The sequence below is a fragment of the Amblyomma americanum genome, chromosome 3 (genome assembly GCF_052857255.1).
Source record: "Amblyomma americanum isolate KBUSLIRL-KWMA chromosome 3, ASM5285725v1, whole genome shotgun sequence".
NCBI classification, from domain to species: domain Eukaryota; kingdom Metazoa; phylum Arthropoda; class Arachnida; order Ixodida; family Ixodidae; genus Amblyomma; species Amblyomma americanum.
In genome coordinates this window covers 225502282-225529204 of record NC_135499.1, presented here as the reverse complement: position 1 = coordinate 225529204, position 26923 = coordinate 225502282, and the positions used below count along the sequence as shown (strand labels likewise).

Below are 26923 nucleotides of genomic sequence, written 5' to 3'. Positions count from 1 at the left end.
GCACACGACATCACTAACGTCAGCACAATCCACAACTTGCACAGGCTTGTCACGCTGAGATATGTGCTAGCATGATAGTGCTTGACTAATTATTGTGCAGTTAATAGCCTTGTTCTTCTATATAATAAACAAAATGCACTAATGTCACCTGAGGCAAGAACTGATCAGGAGCAGAGAATTTCACTGTGTCAATAATGTAGTTACAGCTACCAGTACAAATAAAACATAGAATACAGCACACAAGGACTGTGGAAGAAAACATAAGGAAGCTAACCTCCCCAAATGATAACAAGCACAGATGTACTAATTTATGAAATGAGAATCCTATATTAAGTCTTCTTGCAAGAGATGATGCCATGTATTCATTAATTTCAGGCAAAGCAGGTGAGTAACATCACCTGGCATGCAGCGGTATCAAAGAATACCTGCCCTCATATACCATTCTTCTGTGAGATATGAACACAAACAACTGAACAACTGGGAGGGAGAGCATCTACACCTTTTGCCACTAGCAACATGGCATACTTGTGGTATGGTCGTGTTACTGCAGTGTGGTGCTAATCTTAAAAGACCTTGGTTGCTGACAAACTCGAGCAGCAAGGCACCTGAAACTCACCTGAAACATTTTTTCCTGAGTAACAGAGACTGCTATGATGTCATACTTCTTGGCGACAGGGGACTGAAACTGAATGGCAACAAATAACAAGTAAGCACAGCAAGAAAACACAAGGATCCACTGACAAACCGGTTTCAACAAAGATGTTCTCTTTTCAATTGAAAGGCCAGCACCATATTCATTGATAAAAGGCAAACTACACTGAAAAAAACCTTACAGCTGGTCAGTTGTACAATGTGATGCTATCAATTACGTTAAGAAAGCATTAGATATCAAGTCATGAAGACAGACACTGTTCCAAAAAAATATATACTAACAATTTCATCACCCTCACAGAAGAGTACAGAAAACACAACCTGCATGAGTGGTGCACAGTGTCACCACATACTGTGCGCTAACGCCACAAATTCAGCTCATTACCAAATGTGGTTGCCTGAGCAGACACAACCTGCACCACTGATATTGGCTTGGGAGTAAGCAATATACAAGGTGCAGTGAGGTGTTCTAAAATGCCCTACTTTCTTCACACTAACATAACTTGGAAGCATCCCCTATTACACATCAAAAGCATTCTGTCCCCCCAATTTTGTTTCTTTTTAAAACATCTGTGAACACTGACGCTCACAAGTTTTCTGAAAGAACTGCCATTTTCATTTCCTGCTCAATGCACTGACTTCCGCACACCAACCTGTGCCAATCTTCTTATGATTATATAAAAGATGGTCAAACTTAGCACTAGGCATAAAATCTGTGCCATTTTCTCGTGCTTCCATGAAACATATTCAGGAAGGCCAGACACATTGTGATAAAATTAAATGAAAATGGAATGTTTTCAGCCTCTGGTGAGCACAAAGTTTTGTGTTATGTTATGTTCACAACCATGAGGTAGGGCTGGGCATGATACTTGCTTGAAAAAAGTATCTTAGATGCTGATACCCAATAGCCTCAAAAATTGTATTTCCGACATCAATACAAGATACAGCACCAGAGTTAATTTCCAATACAGACACTCGATACTGTACTGTCGATACAGTTGAACACCTCTATAGTAATGCGACTCGGACCAGTAAAAATTTTTGGGTTAGTTTATGGCGTTTAACGTCCCAGAGCGATTCAGGTTATGAGGGACACCTTTACTACATCTTTACTATATCAGTTGCTGGTGATGGCATGGCTCTGAGGATGCTCTCTGGTAATTGGCGACTAACAAAACACAGTGTCGGTTTATAAAAGAAGCCCTCACAAATACCTTCCATACTGCTCTTATGGACCCTTTATGTGACAATTTTTAATTTTCAGTTAACACATTTCATGTTATCGCACTTTCGATTTTGTTTATGTCTTGAGGAAGTACTGCATTTGCACATATAATACAGTGTGGCTACGAATATAACACCAGTTTGCTTTCATGTGAAAACAAAGTTTTGCGTGAACATAGCGTCATTTTCCGTAGCCTCAGCATCGTTCGAAACGCAATAGTTAAACATGCGACAGTCGAGGCGCAGCAGCACCGTGTGAGCACCGCATGGGCGAATTTTCACCCTTTTCTTCCCTTCCCTACTCTTCACTGCATTTTTACTGTCTTTCCTTTCTCAGTAACCACCAACCCCTTCTTTCTGCGTTCATACCCAGCTTCACTTTTTTTTCTCCCGAGTGCACCATGCACTTTGCCCCACAGCCTGAAGGACTTTAAAAAGTTGGCTTCTCTTTAAAGCTATCGAGATCGGTGGTGAAGCTATCTCAAAGAGCACTGTTTTATTGGCTGGTATGCATTTAGCTCCGAATGTCGGTCTCGCGTGTGCCGCGTTGTCATCATACTGTGAGGAGTATGTCACGACAGCCAGACGCTCTTTACTGTAGCCACTTTTTCTATAAACCTCTACTCTAACTGAAAAAAAAAAAATGTACAGCCTTTTATAGGAGGCGAAATGAGACCACAGTTTCACTTTACTATATCCGATTTCACAATAGCAGGGTTCTACTATACTTCGATACACCACCGAAGTCACCATTAAATAAGCTGGTAATAGAACTTGCAAGGTTTAGTATTTCTCCGTGGTTTCTGAATTTTTAATGTATTTGATATAGGGCACTGTACTTGAAAGGGTTTAAAAGTATCATTAAAATACACGATGCCCTGAAGAAGTATTTTCGATACCGATACTCCAATACTTTCCCTTTTTCAAGCGATACCTAATACCAATACACAAAAAGTATCGAAAAATAAGATCGATGATACATGTATTTTCAATGTTGCCCATAACTGCCGTGAGGTAATGCAGTCTAAAATAACCAAGATCAGCTCATTTTTAGGTTGCTCCTGACACTGATATTTGTGACTTTATTATTCAAATGGACTTATACAAATAAATGCTATATAATGTAAGTTGTGCAAATTCAGAAAAACAGAACTGCTACACCTAACGACAGTGTGCCTTCTTATTGCGACCAATTTGGTCTGCCAACAGTATATTTCAGACTACAACTGTAGTACACTTCTACCCAATATGCCGAAAATATACTAGTGGCAAGGAAATGCATCTGTCTTTAAGGCTATGCTGTCACCTCTGCAAATACATGGTACAAATTTGCACCACCAACAGCACACTTTAATAGGCCAGCATTCTGACCCTTTTAACTTCTACATTCACATCATACCTTCTTGCTTAAAGGAAATCAAGCAAAAACTGCACTACATGCTTTTGCTAGATAAGAAAATGAAGTCTGCCCAACAACAGTGAACTGTAACAATTGAATAGCACAGCAGAGCTCAACGTCCATGACACTATAATATCAGTGACAGCATAAGGCAACAGCAAGATAAAAGCCAATTTCAGGCATGGCAGGACTGCCCACACAGCAGTTATACAGTAATAAATCCAATTTGGCAGTAATGACTACGCAAATCATGGGATTTAAAAAAGTAGGAACACCAAGTTACGAAATTTTGTTTGTTTTTTGTTTTGTTTTTTTCCCCCTGATAGTACTACGCAAAGCCTTGGCAATGACAGAACTGGAGAACATACTGTATAATCTCGTGCAAGGTCCGCAATTATGTATGGGCTGCACCCCCTATTTTGGACTAGATAATCGAGAAAAAAGTGACAAACCGATTTAGCTCTGTATAAGTAATTGCAGCTGAAGCATCCATGACAACAGATGGAAGGTCAGTCTCATTGTCTTTACCAGACTCCTCGTAATCAAAGAGTGCTTGCACTGCGCATACAATGGCTAGATCAGTGTATGGCACCACGATGTCGGCACCATCATCCACACCAACAAAGCCATTCCAGGTAAAATAAGGTGTGGCAAGATGTGCATCAATGAACGGTTGCTACAAATTCACATGTGTCTGATTATGTGAATGTTCGAAAGCATCATCTGTAGTTCCTGAGCCCATAAATCCTGGTTTACGGAAGCAATCCATGATGCACTCTGCAGTCAGTTCCATCCACGCTGAATTAGCTAAATCCATGGAGGAAAAAATAAAAAAAGGAGATCCGAATCCGAATGTCAGCACTTGGTCAGTCTACTGCTACCAGCATGCGCCAGAAACTTGAGTGCGTGAATGATGCCCATGCCCAGCGGCTGCATCTTCCATATGGCATTTAGTGACAAGAGCACGGCCATCCCAGTGAGGGAAGGCGACATGTGGTGCATTACACAGTTGTCGAGAACAAGCATGAACATGACCTTCGTGTATTTTCTTGGCATGTCTAGGTTGAACTCGGCAAGAAACTTGGCAAACCAGTCCTGCATCATCCGGCGTTTGTATTGCACCTTTAACACACGCGAAAGAAACTTCCAGGTAATCGTCGCTTGCGAGACTTGACAATGATGGTACCAACATAAAAAATGAAGAGCCAACTGGGAAGGCAGTGCACGCTAGCTGACCAGCTGGGTGAGCAAGGTATACCTTGTCTTCGGCAATCAAACTTCTGAAAGTGCTGCAACTGGTCGATTACTGACCATGTAGAGAGCTTTGTTTGTACTGTAGTCATCTCTCTGTGCCCCATTTTTTGATGTGTTTTGCTGCTTCACGAAGAATGCACTAAGATGCACTAAGAAGTGGACTCAAGCCAAGCACAGATGAACACTTACCAGCCTATGTGACTCTATACTGTCTGTCATGGTGGCTGTCAGTCTTGTGAGAATCTTGAGCCTTCGATTCCGTTGCGCAGTTGCTTTGAACTCTGGCTGGTTCAGTGAGTACTGAGGAGGTTCTGGAATCTGGTGTGAACAAAAAAAAAAACATGCAGCCTATGCTTATCACAAGGTTTCCTCGTCCTTCTAATTCCTTTTTTTCTTCCATCTAATGCAGAAGCCAGATAGCACAAATCACAAAACAATCATTCCAGTGCAGCTAAACATGCTGACCCCAAGACTGAGAGTGGGGGGTGAGTAAGTTGTATTTTTGCTCAAAAGAACACAGCATGAAGTTGGCCGCAAAACCAACTAAGGTGTTAGAAGGCTAAATTCCCCTTTCACAGGCAGCGGTCTGACCTTGGACCGTTTCATGAAAAAGAACAACGATGTAGTACAGCCGGCTCAGCACTTGCCTTGTTCTTTGCACCAAGTTCCTTTGCGCCTATTTCAACATTGAGGGCAACAACATCGTAACCAACTGAAAGAAATAAAAAGGACAGTTAAAAGTATTGAAGCAGAACTGATTGTTTCAGGTATAAGTTCGAAAAGTACAAGGATGCAGAGCAAAACAAAGGCAAAGCAAAAGAAGAGATGACCTTCTGTAATGGCCAAGAATTGATGGCTCGTAAAAAGGTATAACTGCATGTGCAGAAACACTGAATTTGGTAAGTTCGCCTGGTATCAAACAAAGACACCTTAACTTTACCTTTTCTTTCAATTAATTTGGCGGCACTCACACCTTTCTGAAACAAAACTTGTACTGATTTGTGACCTCCTTAGATAAAGTTTCACACAAAATTAATGCTCCTTGAGGTAGCGCATAAGAGACCTGTCTTACTATGTCCAACATAGCAGATCATGAAGACCAATACTTGGAGATTTTGCAACCAGTGATATGCAGCGACACACATGAAGGCATGCAGTTGTCACCGTGTGTTTGGATGTCATGTGATCTTGGAGCCCTTGCTGCAGTGCTCAATGACTGCAGGAACTCGGCAGCATACTGCATTTTGAAGTGAGCCATATGGCTATAGCAGGCTGGCACCAAGCAACACACCAACAGAGGTTTCTCTGTGCCATAGTGCATCTAGCTTCTGGCCGTGTCAATCCTAGTCACATAGGGTTATGACAGGTGACTTTATGGGAGCCAATCAGCAAATAAACATTACTTGCATAAATGGTTTTTATAAAATGTTTCCACAATTACATATCCATATCAAACACATGTGAGGCAATGATGCCGAGGCATACTAGATTAAACATGGATTTCTGATCAGTGCACACGTAACAGGTAAGTGACAAGTTCATGAGGATGGCAACGAGTAAGAAACTCACTGAAAATATTATATTGCATACCAACAGATTTCAGGTTCCATACTCAAGAATGGCACAGCATGTTGTGGTAACATGCACAATACATGAAGCACTAGCAGCTATCTTTAGGCAAACAGACCTTACACAGTAAAAAATTCAAACACCCATGTGAACTTGCTAGAAATTAATCATCAGTAAAAAAATTCGCATGCTGTAGCTTTGCGCAAAGATACTGCTAATCAAAAGGAAACATTGGTGTGTTTGCATTTGTTCCCGCAGGAAGCGGGGTGTGCGGCTATTTTCCCCATTTTGCTAACAATGCTGTTAGCTATATGGCTGTCACATGATCCCGGTGGCGTCAGATGCACTGCTGCGGTCTGGAGCAGCTGAACAGGCTTTTAAAGCCAACTCTTCACTTTCTCCAGCCCTTCTGCAAGAAGACATTTATGCAAGCGTGTGCTCAATAGGCGGCAAGTGTGCATGCACAATAGTGTGGGCACACAGGGCACAGCTAGGTTCCCACGTATGTAGGTTACAGCAGTGGAATGCAGACCACGCTATGCTAAAACTGGCAATCAATAGGAAGTTCAAGTTTTAGTACGATGTTAGCGCACACATACACGAAAAAAAAGATGAAGGAACAAAATGGATGAGTCCGAACCCTATGTCTCCTATGCATTGTGCGAAGTCTGCACATAGTACGTTTTGAAAATGCTAGGTGGGATGTAAGGGTGCGTTAGGACCCTCACTGAAACGGCAAGCGCACGCTCACACCTATTGCATCAAACGCAAATACCACTGACTCCAGCCATGGACGTGTGATACGTTTGCTTCTGCCCTCTCCAGAGCACTCATGTAGACCTTCAGCAGACATTTCTGCCATTACGACTTCCCTTCCAGTGCCACGCAGAAGCGTAGAAGCTAAAAGATTTCGTTTTCTACCAACATCTGCCAGGTGGTTTTTTTTTAAAGCATGGTGGGAATGTGATAAAAAGGAAGTTCAAGCCATAGTGCATTGCACAAACAAGAAAAAGACAAAAGAATATAAAGAAAGAATATAGCGACCGCTTTCCCCCACCCCTGGTCCCTAAGAGCGATGCCACAAAAAGGCCAACATATTGCGCGACCAGTATCCCCCTCCCCGGAATAGCATCAACCACCACCACCACCTACTGCTCACCGTCTGAAGTCTGTACGTGATAAAACTACTGTCTATTGTCTGCAAGTATGGTGGTGCGTAGTGCGCTAATCAGCATTAATTGAAAATTTTCTTTGTGAAGTGTACTGCTGCTATAATTGCTGCAAAGGAGGTCTTATATGGTAGCGATAAATGTGCTCTGGAACCAGGTATTCAAATTTCGCCGTCCCACCTATGCATGTGATTGCATAATTTTCACATGTTCGAAGGCAGTTCACTCTAACCTTGCTCTACAACCTTGTAAAGAACTGTAATCTACTGCATCGTTCTGTACGTGCTCACCAATCATACTATCACACATGTGCCTCGATTTCAATCATGATGCAACAAAAATTTTGAAATGTTTTCGTTAAACTGCAACATTGTTCATCCCTATTGCCTGCCCCTATGTCTGGAGTGTTTGGAAAATATCCCTGCAGTTAAGCTTTATACAGAATTGTGTTTTACCGGCCGGGAGGCTGCAAACATCAGTAGCTTTCATAACTGGTTATCAACTACAGCCTCTGTAAGTATAAGAGGCACTCAATCTGCTGGTGCCTGCAGCATTCTGCAGTGATGGTCGTTGGAGTGATGTAAAGGAAAAGAAATATTTAAAAGCAAATTGTATGCCAAATGTTTTTTTGCTCTTGTCTACCACTCAATAACAGCTCCACATTTGCTCAATCGCTGCACGAGAACCTCCTTTGTACATGTTCCTCATGAGCTGTGTGCTTGTTTACAGACGTAGTACTTCCATTAAATGTATTGGTTTAGTCTTCCTGCACTGATGTTATATGCCACCAGGCTTCATTTCAAGTTCTGTGCAATAACTGCACTTGCAAGGCTGGAATCATGCATCTTATATGGTGTACCTACGATATCACTAGTTGTGGAACAAGTTGTTGGTGTAATGGTTTTCTGCGAAAGTATGTTGGACTTGCAACGTCAGCTCATTTAAACACTAAAAAAAAAATGGCTTGTCTGTGAACAAGCATAACTTGTAGGCTAAGGAAATGCTCGCGAACTGTCGAGCATTGCTGGAATTATGGCTCCTGTATGCACAAGGAGCGGCTGTTCTGTACAATCTTATGTTGAATTCCAATGGCAGATCCGGATCAAGTTTTTCTGCTCTGTTGGGAGCAATCGTATTCCAATGGAAAAATGGGAGTGCGAGTTGTCTGTTCCAATGGCAGATCGGGATCAGACGTCAATCCCGGATCGCTCCGTGGAGCAGCGATATTTGCTCCGCCGAAATCGGCAGATTTGACCGGAACCCCGCGCGACGTTTTAGTTTCCCGCATCTGCTTCCGGTCACGACCGGCCGCTGCCTTCCTGTCGTCGCTACGCGGTGATCCGGGCAACGTACAAGCAGCATTTTTGACTTTTTTTAAAATTGAATTGTCCCAAATGTAATTATTTTTCGTTTTGTTCGCGTTCGCACAAGTTAAAACAAAAAATTTTCTTAACAGGATGTCAATTCCATCGCGGTCAATTCTTTGTGACCGCATTTTAGACCGAAATCGTTGACTTGTTTGAACCTCCCGCGCTTTCTGACGTCAGACGACGCGTACTCTCTAAGCCTAGCAGCTCTGTAAATAAGGAAGCAATCTGAAAATTTGGCACGTTTCATCACTAGAATTTTGTGGTGCGGGCATCATCACACAAAGCGAAAGCTTCGTGCGCTTTTTGTTTACTGTGAACGTGAGAGACAGAGTGGCGACAAGGACGAATCGCTGGTGAAGCGAGAGGCCGCGCTTCGATGGGCGCCGCCATGTTGCCGGAACTTGGAGCTATTCTTGCGCTGAAGTGCCCCCGCGGGAGCGCATGCATTCCATTGGCAAAATGGGAGGGAGTGATCTCCGCCTGAACTACGCGCTCCGTTTGTGATCCGGCGGAGCGCTCTCGATCTGCCATTGGAATTCAACATTAGTTTGAAGTTCTGTGGGAAAGAATATTTGTGTGTACCTTTGTGCAACTCTGACCCCTGCGGGAGCACACACAGATTAGGCAATGTCAGCACCTAGAGTGGTGCTGCTGCTTGTGCCAGACAGAAAGGAAAAGGTGCTAAAATAAACAGATGTAACCATTTATTAATTTGCTCACTGTGTTGTCAAAAGAGCTCAATAAGTGCTCCGTCCTTCCTAACATATCAGTTAAAATGTATCCTTGCAAAGCTATGACTGCAGTGTTCAAGCTTTGCTGGCCTCATTACCATGCCATTTACTCATTCACAAATGGCAGCTTTCCAAAGGACTGCCCCGTTCTACCACAGGGGGCATTTCCTGTTGCCCTTTCCTTTTCTTTATAGTTTTCTCGCATTAACGAAAGTAGTCACTTTGCCAAAGTACAAAGTCTGCATATGAAAACTGTGGTTAAGTGTCAGGACTGAAAAGCCATGCCAGCACTTGAAAGGTCAGAGGCATGCAGCTCATTTCACAACAGGAAGCATAGCTAAGCACAACACAGCAGTGCACAAAAAGTTGGCGACTATTATTGTGCAAACCTTCATTGTCTGCTTATCTCACAGTGTTATGCTAGTACTCCAGCCAAGTGCACAACTAGCCAGCAGTTGCATGCCAGCTCACTTTCTACACATAAACAAACCATGTCATATAGCAGGGGCAAGCACCTGGCAGCAGTTTTCGTTAATTGCATCCCTAAAATGTTCTCCGCTGATTTCAGTCGCCTTGTTGAAACTAAGACTGATAATTGCCATCGCAGCAAAGCATAGGATATTTACGCTGGAAAGCGGTGATTATCTTCTTTATCACATTCGCCTTATCCAATTTCTCGGATCCTCGTTGTACAAGCAAGTTCAAGTCCATCTTGATGGCTTCTTGACCTTCACTTCCACTGCGCGAGTCCTCAAAGCAGCTGTCAGGAGAAAAGAAAAACAAAGGCAAGCATATTAAGTAAGCCTGTTGACTGAGAAGCTAAGGGCTGGCTCTATCCTAAGAAACACATAACCTGAAAGCTAAACAGTCATCGAAAAAAAAAAACATGATAAACTCTCACACCTTCCCACACACTGATTATCCTACCTTAGTCATAGGTCAGATATCTCAATTTGTTACACTATAGTTCAAAGGACGAAACTAGTGTCAACATGTGGTCCCAAAGAAACGCCAGCTGCCACTGACGCCGTCGGGACAAAGGCAAACAGCACTGATCAGAAGTATCAGCAAAGTGCAAATGCAGTATTTCAAGGTGCACACAAGCTGAAAGAAAACTGAGATTTTGATGAAAGATGGCCGATTCCCTTGACAAGCTCGTCGTTTTTCGGATACTCGCCTCCTCACCAGCACCGAACGGATGAGAACTGCCAACGTTGGAACTGGAAATGCACATTAGCGGGCCCGTACAACGCTCACAAAATTGAGAACATGTTCAGTAGTATGCTGCTAAGTTACTGGGATCTATCCACAAACACGAGAAATATAAAGCAATAAAAATGAAACTTACACGACTACGTTCTATGTCGAGCATTGTTCAAGCACAGTGAAGCACATGTTCAAGACCACTGCTTCGCCCGCTAGTTGCTATCAAGGTTACCAGCAGGAATAGGTTTTTCGCGGTTGAGAGAAAAGCACGCAATATGCATTGTATGAGTTTACTGCGCCGCTACACTGAATTTATTTGTTTTATGCTTCTCACTTTGTTATTTTTATTTGATATTTTATATTACATTTTTAAAAATTATGTTTACGCAAAATTTGTTAGCAAGCGTTCAGTTTCGGTTTCGAAGGCTTGCGCTCGTTCTCTGCAGTGTGTGTCGTTTGCATGCATTTGAAGATGGAGCCCGCACTCCTTTTGGGAAGAGATAAATCGGTGAAGGTGCTCTTGTTTTCCTCTGGTTTGTGATGGTTGACACTCAGAGGCACGCCCTATACACGCCCTGTCGCTAGTAGCGCGCTCGATTCCCCAATACCGGGGCCCGCAGAAGCTACTGAGAAACACGCGGACTACGGCACACAGTTTTTCCACGCGAACCCCGACGAGGCGACCTGCCGTCGCTAGGGTGGGGGGACGTTTTTCTCACTTCCAAACGAAAAATTTTACATAAAAGTATACAACAGACAACAGCTCTATATTACCGGTACTCACCTACGGGGCAGAAACGTGGAGGCTAACGAAAAGGGTTCAGCTCAAGTTAAAGACAACGCAGCGAGCTATGCAAAGAAAAATGATAGGTGTTACGTTAAGAGATTAGAAGCGGGCAGAGCGGATGAGGGAACAAACGTGGGCTAATGACATCCTAGTGGAAATAAAGAGGAGGAAATGGGCTTGGGCACGGCATGTAATGCGAAAGCAAGCTAACCGCTGGTCATTAAGGGTAACAGAGTGGATTCCAAGAGAAAGCAGCAAGCGTAGCAGGGGGGCGGCAGAAAGTTAGGTGGGAGGATGAGATAAAGAACTTTGCGGGCATACGGTGGGCGCAGCTGCCAAAGGACATGGTTAATTGGCGAGACATATGTTAGAGGCCTTTGCCCTGCAGTGGGCGTAGTCAGGCTGATGATGATGATGATGATGATTATGAAGAAGATGATGATGATGATGATGTCATGTTAACCATGCTGAACCTGACTTTTGCGACGAAAAAAGTCGAATAAATATATGGTTCAATGGTTCAAACGGGACCGCCTTCTGAAAATCTAATTTGCTGGAGCACAAAGCTAACCCACGTGAGAACGAACGAATATCTTGCACTTATTCTAGAGCGGTATTTTCAGTTAATTATTATTTTCAACTTCTTTCAAAGCTTCTTATTCCCGGCTTAACTCGGTCTGAAGATAGGATCGAAAAATGCGCTTTAGAAGCGGGAACACCAGACAGGGAGGCTGTCCGGACTTACCCCTTATATGCATAAACGTGCAGAGGCTGCTGTATAAAAGAGGAGAGGGGGGCAATGTTCACATTAGCGCCTGTTCACGCCTTCTAGGTAGCAGAGAACCATGCCTATTAGGCATGGCATTAGGTAGCAGAGAACCGTGCCACTGCCCCCCTTGCCCCCATTCTGAGCACGTCTATTCTTGCATCAGCCCAGTGTCATGGCTTTATCCATGCTCAAGACGTCCTGATCCAAGGCTCCAAGAAAGAGCGAGAGAGGAAAGGCAGGGAGGTCCTCCTAGGTTACAACTCGTTTATAATGGCCGCGCTAATTTTGAATGAGGATGCTGCACTTGAGTGTGGCAATTCAGGGAAATAACTGCGCTGAATAATAAAAAAAAAGAAATAGCTTATTTGGTGATGAGATGCAACCTGACATTTTTGTATTTGTGTAGAAAAATTATAAGAAAAATAAACATGTTTATGTACCGCGCAAAAACAAGCGCTAATAGCAAAATGTAACCCGAAAAAAAAATAAGAAACTTCTTGTTCTCAAAAGCGATTTGAACCTGAATTTGAGCTCAGAATATAGTGCCCGATTTTCGTCTCCGAATTCAGCAAAAAGTTGAAACCGTTATTAACACGGTCCTGTTTGTAGTGCACAATGAACTATATATGTCATACTATGCAGAAAATGTTTCCATGTGGATGGTACGCGTGGTGAAACTGCGAATGCATGCGTTATTCAGCAAGAACGCCTACAATTGGCTTTCTCAAGCGGCAGTATAATCAAGCTTGTTTTTTTGCGTTTTCTTTGTTTGTCTCCACCCCCCCGTCCCCTCTCATGTCGGAAACCTGCGGGGTGGGCGCCTGTTAATTAAGCGCGCGTTAAGAACCTTCGGTGGTCGAAATAAGTATGGAGCCGTACAACGGCGCCTCTTTATCTCTTCCTTCTTTCGGTTCCTTATCTACTCCTTCTCTCGTGACATTGTTGAGGTGTCCACCGCGAGTAAGGAAGTTACTGCGCTTTGTCATTCCTCATACTTTATTTCGGACTTGAACGACACGGAATGTATGTATGAAATTCTTGCGCAACAACGATCCTACCGCTATCTCTTCTTCGCCTCAGAAGAAAGCGAAGTCTAGAAACTGAAGCAAAATAAATAAGAATTTTGTACAGGCTTATTTTAGCACATATAAGTAGACTAATCTAATCCAAGCAGGCTCTCATCTTACTTTCCTTATCGCCCGCCTACGTTTTGGAGCAATTGGCAACACTCGGCACAGCTGCTCAGCTAGCGAGCTCTAGCTGAACAGGCCTTCAGGGTCTTAACCTGAGTACGCAACAAAAGTTAATTTGACTGACTCGCTGTCAGATGCCGCCTAAGACATTTCACATTTTTACTGCTGGAGCAAGCTCCTTGAAGCAAAGTTGTGAAGCAAATGGTCACCTCGGTGACTCAGTCACAATTACACTCCACGGTGCTCGGTTACTGTGCATTTTTTAGAGGTACCAAATCATTTATGCAGAGAAAACATGTATTATGATCTTCTTTGTCGTGCAGATTTTTTATGCGAATTGCAATAACTTTTACTCCTGTCATTATATTATTTGTGATAATTATTTGATTGTGGCTTTGTATCTTGTCTTACAAGAGTGCTATATACCTATATCTGATATGTTGTTTGTGCTCACAGAATATGTGCAATTATTCTGCATTAAGTCTGTCGTCTTTTGTGACAGCAGTGAGTGAGTTCTGGGACTAAATTACGCGTAACTATCACCAGCTCAAGACAATCACAAAGCGGTCACAAAGCCCCGCTCCTATTGGTTGGCACGGACTGGCGAACATATCGACCAACAGGAGCGGGGCTAAGGGATCCGTTTGCCAAGCCGCTGTCATTGCAGCGCGCGTCAAAGAACACCAGGGGACATAAATTAATTCAAAAGCGTCGCTTTTTGAGCTTGTTGGTGCATAATCAAGCAAGAGACTATAGCGCAGAGTAGACAGGACACAGAAGAAACGAACAACTCGTGTTGTTCGTTTCTTCTGTGTCCTGTCTACTATGCGCTATAGTCTCTTGCTTTACATAAATTAATACCGAAGACATCATTATACAGAAGTTTCCTTAACAATCTATGTTGCTTTTCCAAGTAAACATATTGACTAACTAAAAGAGCCTAACTCATTCCTCATTTATTACATTTCCTTAGTCTTCTTTGAACTTTGATCGTTTGCCTCGAAACCGCTTACGACGACCTCGACATGACGTGCCAGAAATAATTGTTCCTAAACAGGGCCACCGCAGAAGCTCCGACCGATGGAATTCTGGAATGGCGACTCAAACCGTGGGGTTCCAACTTATTTTAATCGATAAACATTTTCGACAGCATAAAGAGAATTAATTTTTGCGTTTGATCACACGGTAAGCTCCCTCTCTGAGAACTTGTAATGAACTCCTTCTGGTGATTCACATTGCGCTTTCGAAGCAATTCGATGTCCGTTCAGCACTTGCGCTTTCCCACTGCGTCAGTCTGAACGGTGAGCAACGGGCTTCCGGTGGGCAAACGTGACGCAGACGCCAGCGCCTCTGACATTTGTGCAGGGGGCCTCTTCCTTGAGAAAACACGGCTTCGGAGCGATCCTTAAACATCCCATTTCCTGGCCGCGTACGAGACACGACCGAGTCAGCCTCGCTGCTCTGCGGGCTGGTCGGCGGTGACGCTTTCGGCCCAGAGCAAACCCATTTCAGATAGCGGCACGATGAAAAGATGTTCGCGCCACTAAGTGACATATCCGTTCTTTTCTACGTGCCTTGTATCCGTCTCAATTTCTGTCGCTCGCCGACGTCATTGGGTCGAAGCAGAACGAGCCTTTTCGAAGCGTGTGCCCTCCGCGAGGCGGATTGACATTAAGCATCTGCAGGCGCGCGTTCTACCGAATGACTCAGGCAGTTCCGCAAGTGCCGAGCGTCACGTAATGGCTACAGTATGATCACAACCTTATAAGGAGAGGTTGTACAAAAACGCCAATTCGCCTGAAGATGCGACGTCTACGAGCGAAGTGTAGAAATCTTGAAGGAATAAACTCGCGCTTGTCGAACAGCTGTACACCGCGCCCTTTTTATCGCAGAGCCAACTCCAACATGCGTTAAGTTCTGCTTTGAGCTACATCCCGTCTAATATATTTTACGAAATTTTCCAAAACATATTAGATTACTGCTAAAAAACCATAGTATATATCTAGCCTTCTAGAGCAGCCGTAAACACGGAATGCAACGTAGAAAAGGCGTAGCGCATTCTAGGACAGCTCGTATAGATGGTGGTATAGATACAGCGAGTCTTGGAGCCTCTGTTGTGAGCCCCCGGCATGAGCCACTTTTATTTTCTCAGCTTTTCATAGAGCTCGCGCTGCCTTAAGACTCCTCTATACAATAGAGGAGACTTACGCATACCCAGCGCCGGTCTAAAGAGGAGGTGGCGTCAGCACGCGGCGCAGACCGCGGTCGCAGTCGGCGTCACCTTTCCTTTCCTGAAAACCAATTTTTCTCTTATCGGCTTCCGCGGCATAGAAGCGAAAGACTACGAAGACGGCGATATCCAAAGCACAGCGCGAGAGGTTACGAATTACACACGTGGCGCGAGAGGCGCTGCGGCAATCGCCGAGTGGTCCTGTGCAGCGGGAAGCGGAGCTCTTTGCTCTCTGCTGGATATCAATCGTACGGGTAGTCTCGGAACATTTCTGATGAGTTCACCCTCGTGTTCGGCTTCACGTTCAAACGATGTCACCTGAATTTGCTGAGACTGGAAGCTAAAGAACATCGCGTGCTTAAAATTAGCAGCAGCGAATGCCTTCGGTCCTTCAGAACTTTGGGCCTGACTCTACTGCCATAACTATACAAGAGATCAACGAGATCAACAAATGTCAGTCAAGCTCGTAAAGCAAGTAATGGAAGTAGACCAACGCGAATACCCACGGGACCGAGACCTGGGCCTTATGGTGTCTCATCCCGACACTGTTGTGCACTTCTTCCTTCTACTTTACGACATACTCAGCAATTCTGGAGAAAGACATCTTTGAGCGGGAAACCGTTTATGAACGCTGTTTTTCATATTATGTCAGATTTCGATATATCCGCAGATCACCCGACGGCAGTCTTGTATTTTTTTTTCCATTCACGTTTTAGCTATCTTCAAAAGCGTTCCACATCGGTTTTCTATGGCAGTCTTAACAGTTCGATGCGATCGATGGAAACACTTGAAAGATTTTGCTACATATCAGAATTAAGGACCAGTATCTTCAATATTTCCATAACACTACCTTAAAATTTTCAAATTTTCAAAATTTTTGCCCGAGAAAGCTTTTCTTGTGTACGGCCAAATTAAGCACGACCGGGACACTCCTTCTCGGCACACGTACGCTCCAAAACGAGTGGTCATGACACCCCTTTTCCTGCTGCACCATGTTGTATGAGTGCTGTATAAGTGTGTTTGGACCGATACTTTGCATTGTTGAGGCATCGAAGGGATAGACTGGGGACATGCATACGGGCGGCATTCCGCTCGCAGCAGTCTAACTCAATCTGTATAGGGTGATCCTCAGATAGCTGTCTTTATATTTAGCACTGGTAAAAGGCTACTCCCTCAGATTCGCAAGCGCTGCGTTTTCTCTCTATATACGTACACGCGTACGTGCAAAGCATAATACATGCAAAGTATCTCGAAATGCTCACGTGGCAGCTTTGGCTGCAGCGAGGTTTAGAGGCAATGAGGACAAATTGAAGTTAGCCTGTACGGAAAGATTACCGCATTCTAACAATAAATAAGCTACTGTAACTAAAAAGGGAACTTTTATGAGCTAGACTTGGGAGAAACATTTCATGCAGGTGCCATAACCAGCCGATTTAGCAAAAACTGGTGCGTCAACATTTTTTTATTGTAGCGGATCTGAGAGGTTAGGCTACACTGCCATTCTCTTCAAGATGGTAATCACGGAGTCTCTTTCGGTGTTGACGTCACGAGGTTGAATAAAGAGGCGCAAAAATTTTTCAGTGCAATTTTGTCGGAATAAACGAGCCATTTGCCATCTGACAAACATGCATATAGCCAGAAAGAGCCACAATAAATTTTAACCTCTTGACAGCCCATTTTTTTTTGTTTCCATCAAAATGAATACTTTTCCGCCTAAATCGTATATTCGGGTAGCAAGACGGTAGCGGTTGATTTTTGGCAGGAATGTGCAAAATTTCGTATAAAGTGTCATAATTGATGAAAATAGCAAGATTGAAATGCCCCGACTTTTCAAGCAAACATCCCAAGAATCGTGGAAATAATTTCTATTTCGAAGGAGCCCATTACACTTGAAATCACCCCCCTCTCCGGAAAGAAAAAAACGATATTATTACTGGTGCCACAATTACACCGCACAAAAATGGCGAACGCCGTGCTAACCCGTTCACTGTTTCGCGAAGTATTATTTACTGCGTTCGTAATATGGCGCAAAAAAAAAAACTGCTTAAAAATTGGTGTGAAATTCACCTAAAACAAAGAAATCGCTGGTAGGTTCAGCGCAACCTATAAAAAAGGTGTGATTTCGCTTCGTACATAATCGTGCACACAGCATGTATGAGGGTTAAGAACAAAAATTGAATGGCGTTGTCCTCAGTGTGCCTTTAAATCCCTGCTCTTCTTGCCACGGCCATCCTGTTTCGCACCTTCGTAGAAATGCTCAAGACCCCGAACATAAGCATGTCGACTGCGCTCGATCATTTTTAGAAAATGCCTCAGGTCATATCGACAGCGCCATTGAGCTCTAGCTTTCAGGGTTTGGCAAACGACGCTTGGATTAGCAGTCTTTCATTGATCCCTAAATTTGTTTGAAGGTATTGCAATCCGAGAGAGCGCTATACATCAGCGTTCTGAGCTCCCATACTGCGAGACCAGCCGCTTATTTGCTGTTACCTTCACTGAATACGGCTGAGAATTTTGTGCCAGCACTTCCTTTTAAAATGCATCTGCTTGCTTTCGATGAAGGCGAAATTCTAGGGGCCCGTGTGCTGTGCGATGTCAGTGCAAGTTAAAGAATCCCAGGTGGTCGAAATTTCCGGAGCCCTCCACTACACCGTCCCTCATAGCCTGATTCGCTTTGGGACGCTAAACTCCCATAAATCAAGCATCTGCTTCCCCTGTCACTTGTACTGGATGTAAACGGTGCTCGTGCACTCACACTTCTGAGGTCAGGACAGAGACGGTGCGAATGGTCGATGTCCGTTCATGAAATGCGCATCGGTGGAATGAAACGAAAGTCATGCTGTTATTTTCCGTGATTTTGTGCGAGAGTAGCATTCTTAGCGCATTGCACGTGTGAACAGTCTAGATGGCGCTGAAAGAGATAGAAATTTACACTTGACGCAAGAGCCAGCATCAAACTAGCGATTAGCTAGGTCGTTTCAGCCAGCATCGCTTAGGCCAGCGAGAGAACCTTCCTTCAAGTTCATCTGGGACAGTATCAGCCAGAGCACCATCTGCCGGACGGCCTGCGAAGATGGACCACGATACACAAGTGCTTTGTCACTGACATCGTTATAGTCACACATCACGAGTTTAGTAAGCTGTGTTCTTGCGCCGTTGTGCTGCTGACCGAGACGAAACCATTTAGTTCAGTTGTTATTGTCCAGCTATGACCCCGACTTGCCGTTGGCTCCGCGCTCCTGCTTCGGCAAGTGTCATTCAAAGCGAAGCGGTTTTCATGCACCAGTGACCTGTACCGGTAACTTCGCGCATGCACGCGACTGTTCTTCTGTGGAAAGATCGAGGCAGGCAGCGTAATGCCTAGCGACGGTTACAAGACACTGACAGAGGATACGCCTACGGAAGCGCGTGTAATTCCGCAGCCCACTGGTTCAGGGGGTCACCGCCCCCGTCTACGGGAGGTCAATGTCCGGATACCGCGGATCCGCGCACTTCGACGACGAAGCCTCCGCGAGAACGATGGCAGGACTCCAATTCTGGACGAGGAACAGAGCTGCAGCTTTTCTTCCTCGTCGTCGCCTTCGCAGTCTCCCTGTCACAACCCGTGCTCGGACATCGAACCCTCCCCGTCGTGCACGCCGAAGGGCTGCCTCGTTTTCCTCGACTCGAGCCCCGAACGCGAAGACAACTGCGAGAAGACGGTCATTGTGCCGCCGCAGGATGTTTTGCTCCCGCCGTTAGGCCCAGAGGCAACGGTGAGCGACTTCGAACCAGACCTGGCGTGGACTGGTAGCCCACCGCAGACTCCGACCGGCTGCCTGAACGTGACAGCAAGCAGCGGGCCCATCTGCCGCATCTGCCACGAGGGAGATCAGCCAGAGTCGCTTGTGTCGCTGTGCAAGTGCTCGGGCACCGTGGGCGTGCTGCACGTGTCCTGTCTGGAGCGCTGGCTGAACGCCCAGAACGTGGACCACTGCGAGCTGTGCCACCATCGTTTCCCGACTACGGCCCAGTCCAGCACAGTGCGCCGCTTCTTCCACTGGGTCCTCAACTCCGAAGCGCGAGTTCAGAGGGCGGTGCTGGGCGACCTGTTCTGCTTCGCGCTGCTCACGCCGGTAGCCGTACTCAGCTGCTTCCTGTGCGTAAACAGTGCGGCGAGGCAAGCGCTGCAGGGACACATCTGGGAAGCGGCCAGCCTGGTCACCTTGGCCGGCCTCCTGCTCACGGCTTACATTGCGTGGTCGTTCCTCACTGTTCGCTTCCATTGCCGGTCCTTCGAGTCATGGCGGTCCAGGAACCCAATGCGCAGGATCATTGCGCCTTTCGCTAGAGGTGGTGACGCAGGGACGGAGTCACAGGATGTGAACCCGCGAGAGTTGATGGACGTGGTCATAGGAAGCATCGGCGAAGTTAGCCAGCCATCTTCTCCGCAGCGTCAAGGCGACGGCGGGAACAGCCGACGAGTGCCCTTGGAACCGTCGCCAACCATGTCGCCGGAAGACCTGTCATCTGAAATTCAACAGCCGCTGTACTCGTTTGGGCCATTCGCGAGCTTCGTGTTTTGGTAGTTAAACTTACAGTTCCGCCCAGCTTTGTTTTAACCTTTTAACATACCGGTGAAGTGTCCCCGTTTGTTGTCGCTAATTTAAACGTTTATGAGGCATAATGATACGCACTTCTGGCGCTTTCACCTGTTTTAACTGTATTTTACACGCCGCCTTCTTGCAAATAAAAAAAAACTGCTTGTGCGTTTTAAAAATGTTCGATGAATCGCCTGGTTTCCTGTGGTATATGAACCACATCTACAATTTTTGGAGGTACTGGGCAAGGTAACATTAGCATCCAGTCTTGGGGCTTCGCAGCCGCACGCTACAGACAACCGCGATTCCTGAAGTCGCCAACCACCAATCCGTGCAGGTGGGCCCGGCTGTATTTTGTGCCAGCTTCCTCCGCTAGCGCCAAACCTCCTGCCACAGCGGAGCAGGCGACCAAGACGGGGAAGACTGGCCCACGTTTGGATGCCTGCTTCGTGGTTCTGATGCCACAGATTAGTTCACATTTGCCTTGCCACCTTCACCAATTGAGAAGTTTAGCAGCGACTAAGGCAGTCAGAGATCAACCAGTTCAAGCAAAGTCTCGCGCTGAGCGGTGGCAATGTGGCTCGGACGAATGCCCATCATCTTCGTTTCACAAGTAATTCTAACTGTATCGTAAGGACTTTTCTCCATCAATATGGATACAGTCACTGACAAGCCTTCACAGTAGCAAGGTAAGATAGCATAAAACGATTTCGAAAAAAAAAATGCCGTTGTTCAGCTATCATCCTGCGAGAAATGTATACGGCTGTATTCGGCGCATGGGGGCTGATAGGTGCAAGATGATTAACCACGGATTAAGCGGGTTATTTGCGACGTCGTGATAATCTGTTTGCGCCATTGGCTGGAGGGCCTCCTTCGAAGGTAATTTTTCGTTTTGTTCTTGAGTTGTATCCGACTATATATAATAAAGACTTGGGGTAGTATTATGACTGCCGCACGAAATATTACTCTTCTCTATACTGTACATCACTTAGCGGAACCAAAAATTTGCGAGACACTCGAACGAGAAAGAGAGAAAAGAAAGATGTAACTTTCAAAGAAATTTATTTTTGTAATGCATGCATATGTAAGCAGCACGACGTGCGCGAACAGACGTTTCCTTCCTGCGCACTGTATGCGTCTCGTTCGCGCCGATTTCCGCTTCTGCGTAAACTGCTCAGCCGGCGCTGCTTTTCCGCGTTCGTGTATGCACAGATAAGAGGCAGCATGTGACCGTCCTGAATTGCGAACACGCTGTTGCCTGGCGACGCCCGGCGTGGCCACACTGCACTTCGCAAGAGCAGCGCAGTTTTGTCGATGCGGAAGTCAGGGATCGCCGGTGCCAGAGAAATAATGAAAAAGGAAACGAGAAGGAAAGCGACAGCGGTGTACTGCTATTGAACATGAGGTAAGGGTTCGGTGCAGGCAGGCGGCGGCCGCCGTTTTCGCTGCAAGCGAGCGTCGAAAACTAATGCGTGAACTGTGTTTAGCTGCACGGTAAAGAGCCAAAAAGTTATTAAATTTTTGTGTGCCAAAACAACACTGCATTATGAGGAATGAAGTAGTGCAGAACCCTTCTTAACTTCGACCACATGGGTTCCTTTCCTGTGCACAGGCACCGCATGACAGATTGGCGTTTTTGCATTTCACCTCCACCGTAATACAGCTGCCACGGCCGTGATCGAAGGCGAGCGACTTTGTGCTTATCATTCGGAAACCATAAACCCTTGAGCAACAGCGGTCCTTCATTATGGCCTGAAGTGTCTTTCGATGCACTTTTTCCCTTCTCATTTCCGAAGCACGAGCAAATGCCTTGTGTTCAGTGGCCCCATGCAGTACAACCATCTCAGCATTATTCCATTTTATTTATATTTCGCAGCTCTCAAGATGACCTACTACACGGAGCAGCAGTGGAAACTACGCCGCTTCAATCGCTAGGCAATGCCCCCGCCCTGGCGGGAAGCGCGGGTTTTTAAAACTGCGGGGGCGAATTTATAGCGTCTCCTCGTTCACTCTAACCGAGTTGTGCGGCCATGGTTGTTCATTTTAATTGAGAAGCAGTGTCATTGCCCTCATGCATATTTTGACGGTAGCACCGTCCTCGTTCGTAATAAACAATCGCTCATTATAACTGTTGCTGTTATAAGTGGACTGGACTACACTAGTTCTGTTTGCCACCAAAAAGAAAAAAGCTTTTCTTTTTCTTTTGTGTTTGAAATTAAGGTTTGGAGGAGAGGAAGTTTCTTATTGTTCACCCTGTTATATGCAGTTGAACAAACTGAAGCAACGGTCTGTCTAACCTGGTACAGCACACTTAGACGGGTGCTTTGTTCGCATCGAAGCTTGAATTACTCGCTCCCGGTGGAAATAAATGTACTTCTATACAACTTATCTTGTTCTCCGGCCTTTCTTTTCCACGCTATCACGCTTGCAGCACGGAAACTAAAGTGTCCTCTCTAGCTGGTTATGCAAAAAGATAAGGCACTGATGAGACTTGAGTGGCTTCGATTCGGGTCCGGTTCTGCAGAGAGTCCCGAGCACAGATCAGCGCCTCGATGCCATTGTTCCCCTTGGTTCTCTCTCCGCTGCTTTTGCTACTTACGATAACAAGGGAACGAAGCCAAGCCTACGTGCACCATTGCGTTCTCAGCTACGGGGTGCAGTTAAGCAGTGATAACGTGATTTATACGTAGAGTGATCTACAGAGAAGAATACTACAAGCCTGCTTGTCGGCGAATGCGTGATACGGTCCATGAAGCCCACATGGAAGAACAGGAATATGGATTGTCTCCTGTACACTGTATTCGCGCGCATTACTTGCGTGAGGCGAATTTAAATGTGTACATCCGAGACGGTGGGACGCAGGACGTAATCGTTTACTGTCGAACCTCGTTGTAACTAAATAATGTATATATAACGAAGAAATGACGATTACCCTTGGAAGCTCGGTCAACAGGGGTCATAACGAAGCTACGGCTATAACGAAGTAATCGCCGGGCCCCTTCAACTTCGTTATAACAAGGTTCGACTGTATATCGGATTTGATAGCCTACATCCGCAATAATGGGCCTTCACGTCACCTCCGAAAATTACTTGGTTCTATTCCGCATGCATGTCAACGTAGGACGACGCAGTGTTAAGATATACTAACTGTGCAATAAATCTAAACTTCGAGCGATTATATACTGCTTCCTGTTTATACGTGACTTGGCTTCAGGGATTGAGGTTCATGCGCCACTGGTTTTCGACTTCAGAGTGCGAATTAGCTCCGACAATGTAGGCTTACACGACGCCTCTTCACCAAACATTTGTCTTTGTCGTTGGCTTACTGTCGGTAGTTTTCTAGTTGGACACGGGACACTTTCTCTATAGTCTTTCTACTCTTCCTTAAACTGTTTCTTTAGGGACTGATACTAACTGAGCGATTATTTTAGACGCAAGATAATTTTATAAAGTAAAGGAAATGACAACGAGCCACCAGTGGGCGCCCGAATCAGCCCCCCCCCCCCCCCCCCCCCCCTTATGGTGTGTGCGGCGCTTTACCGACTGAGGTACGGCGGCAGTTGTCTCCCCTTCTATTTTCTAACCATAGACACCTAACCATAACGGAGAACGTGGGATGACTTTTTCTTTGTTTGTATATGCCGCAAGCATGATGTGGTGCATTATCGGTGGAGGAAAGTGCAGCTGTGCAAAAAACCCTCGTTTGCTGCTTATGGCTTCAACACTACCAAAACCAATTCCCCCTTTGTGCTATCAGCAAACAAGAATACCAAAGATGCGTGGTTAATACGATGGAGACAAAAAATGCCAACCACCCCTGAAAACAAGGAAAGTTTGAGGTAAAAGTTTCTTTATTTTTGTTGTGTTCTTTAGAGAGAGAAGTTAACAAAATAGGCGGAAAAATTACGCAAGAACTTTGCGTAGCTTTGAATGCAAGGCATTGACTCAGCTTTAATGCGCCTCTGGCAAAAATGACCTGCTCATATTGTCAGTGGTTGAATACTTCCATTGGCGGTTTCAGTCACCATTCGGTGGATTAAGAAAGCACAGCTCGCAAACATGGCTTTCTTTAAGAATTTTGGTGTAAAGATTCGCGTAAACTTCGACTGCGTTGGTGTTAAGTCACAAACCAGGTGCGTACAGGTCACATCCCAAGCACCATAATACGGTGATGCTTTAATATTGTAGTTTATCCTGCGCGAATCATTACCTTTTTGTTCACAGCTTATAGAAAAGGGTAAAGCATTTTTTTTTTTTTACAAAGGTGTGCGGTATGCAGCACCACTTAGGGGATGAGGACGTACAGTACTCGCAGATCGAAAATTTTAGGTTGCAGAGTGTTGGTTTATGTGAGATTTCAAAATCTGGAACACCAGTGAAAAACAAGCAGAACAGAGCTGCCAGTGCCAAGACCAATGCGGAATGAGTAATATGGCTTGTCATAAAAAAAGGCGTATTGTATAGATGAGTTGTCAATGGCATCTAAAATTGGTGATTGCTTTCCAGTGAAACAGCGCAACGGCACAAGGCCAGAAGACAAGTAAGGACGATACACAGCGCTGACTAACAACAGAATGTTTATTCAGTGAACCATGCTTATAAAGGCGCCAGGGACACTGAAAAAACAGAAAAAACACACACAGAACCGTGACAGATATCCCTCCAACCAGGCACGTATTTGATAACACAAGGCTAACACGTGTGCAAAAATTCATGTTCTTTTTGCAAGATAGCGACAGAAGGGGTGCTTACGCCCCTCTGACCCAGCTTCAAGATCTCAGACGCTTCGATAACTTCTAGAGAAGTTATCGTGCCTGGTTGGACGGATATCTGTCACGGTTCTGTGTGTGTTTTTTTCTGTTTTTTCAGTGTCCCTGGCGCCTTTATAAGCATGGCTCACTGAATAAACATTCTGTTGTTAGTCAGCGCTGTGTATCGTCCATACTTGTCCTCTGGCCTTGTGCCGTTGCGCTGTTTCACTGGAAATCATGTCAGACCAACGTGCCCATCAGTTATTGTGGTGATTGCTGTCGTATGCTGCACTCTGAAAAGCTTTTGCGGCTCCGCAGGATTTGTTCATTAGTTTACGCGAATGTTAGAGTGATGACGCAAGAACACTTTTTTGCCATGCATATGTTGGGTGTTGAAATTCTTGATTTTTTTCAGCAGGACTGGCGATCAGCAAAATTGATTCATCTTTGTTATTTGCTATTTGATCAGTGTAATCTTGTTAATATCGATAAGAATTTAATTTGTAGCCGTGTACATTAAGAGAGGCTATGATATAATAAAATGCAAACAACAGCATGGCACAACAGCATGTGCCAGTCTGCTTATCTTATGAGAGCCAGGTGCGCTGACGTGATTCAACATGAGCTGGAAGTCGCGATTATCATGATGCATACTAACTGGGCGCTTAGCAGACTTCTTCCCTCTGAGTGCACATGCAGCCATGCGTCTCATAAGCACGCTTTTATGGTGTTTTTGTTCATACTGCTATTTAGGCTACGTTGGAATGAGCCATTTCTGTTAATAATGCAGTCGTATGCAGCGAAATAATTTTTGTACCTCACTAATCCTTCTTCCCTGTAACGGTGCTAAATATGCTGTGCACATGCTTGCGTTAATTATAACGATTCAGTACTGGCATTAGGTCTAACACCGACTGGACGTTTGTAGAGGAAATCTTTTCGTCTCGGTGCTGATTACGTCTCCCTGTAGCAGAACGTGGAGTGATGGGTGCACGCATGCTCCAGTCGGATGAGTCAACTCATCAACAAAGAAGAGCAGAATAGGCTTTTAGAGAGATCATTGAATGAGGGGCTTACTTAACATGTGCCTGGCAGTGGTGCTTGAACTTCTCTGTACATGTGCGCATTCTTAGGGATGAGCCAATTCTATCAGTAACGTGAGCACCGAATGGGCTCTTCGTACTCTGCTTCCTGGGAATGAACTACTCACCGTGACGACGTTTGAAGCGCTATGTGTTTGCGTTCACATCCTGCCTTCACGTGTGTCGGCTTGTCAACAGGGAAAGTGCAGAATAGGCTGTTGTAGATGTCAATGTTCGGTTGAAATTCGCCGCGGTGAATCGAAGACTACGGCGTTTGGTTCCTGAGTCCAAGGGCATGGGATCGAACCCAAGCGGCAGTATTCGCATTTCGACGGAGGTGAATTGCGAAATCACCCGTGTACACTGCGAGGTTAGTCTACATCAATTAACTGTAGCTGGTAGAAATCAACCCGAAGTCCTCCACTGCGGCGACCCTCATAGCCATTATGCAGCTTCTGCACGCGAGACTCGACATACTGATCTTATCAGTCCGGGGACTCTAGTTATCTGGTCGGAGTGTCGAAAGGGATAATGGCGGACTGAATTGGAAGGGCACTTCACGAACACAATTCGGATTTTGTTTTCGTTTGTCGTTTTTTCTTGGGGCTTGTGCAAGATTCACATTATACACAGCCCAGTGCCGATTCTAAAGCCATTTAGTGGCTAGAAATGCACGAGCCATCTGTCGGCTCGTGTGGTCAAGTTCTGCTTCATTTATTAAAATTAACCGCTCACTTTTCACACAGATCATTCACACATTGCAGCTAAGAATGCCATTCTGTGATTCTGCGGCCGCTGCAGCATTGCGCATTAAGGCAGTTATATTCGTGATGGCTCAGGTAATGTCACTGCTTCCTGATTTGTCTAATAGGTTTTATAAATCACGTGAACAAGTACCCCATCCCTCCCTCCCAATTCCTGTATGATTAGATAATGGGAAAAGCTCTTTCGCTATTGC

The 26923-nt window shown here is 45.2% G+C and overlaps 2 protein-coding genes across 3 annotated transcripts in view; one reads left to right on the top strand and one right to left on the bottom strand.

The window, feature by feature from the left end:
- Positions 1–26219, bottom strand: part of Rpp30 (ribonuclease P protein subunit Rpp30) — a 34966-nt gene extending 8747 nt beyond the window's left edge. The window contains exons 1-5 of one of the 2 annotated variants that reach the window (XM_077660302.1): positions 26094–26219; positions 9994–10127; positions 5176–5240; positions 4718–4846; positions 617–685 (exon numbers count right to left, since the gene is read on the bottom strand). In XM_077660302.1, the coding sequence (XP_077516428.1) occupies positions 617–685; positions 4718–4846; positions 5176–5240; positions 9994–10078 (348 nt within the window). In that variant the 5' untranslated portion in view covers positions 10079–10127; positions 26094–26219. Of the gene's footprint in view, positions 1–616; positions 686–4717; positions 4847–5175; positions 5241–9993; positions 10128–10715; positions 10804–26093 lie in introns of those variants that run through there. The other variant, XM_077660301.1, reaches the window with a different exon arrangement.
- LOC144123658 (E3 ubiquitin-protein ligase MARCHF1-like) lies at positions 18640–20136 on the top strand. Its single transcript, XM_077656454.1, has one exon. It carries the CDS (start codon positions 18909–18911, stop codon positions 20118–20120), a length of 1212 nt encoding a protein of 403 aa, XP_077512580.1. The 5' UTR covers positions 18640–18908; the 3' UTR covers positions 20121–20136.
- Positions 26220–26923: the final 704 nt, after the last annotated feature.

What these genes read in the sequence shown, in the direction of transcription:
- LOC144123658 (XM_077656454.1), top strand. Translation starts at nt 18,909, where the DNA reads ATGCCTAGCGACGGTTACAAGACACTGACAGAGGATACGCCTACGGAA.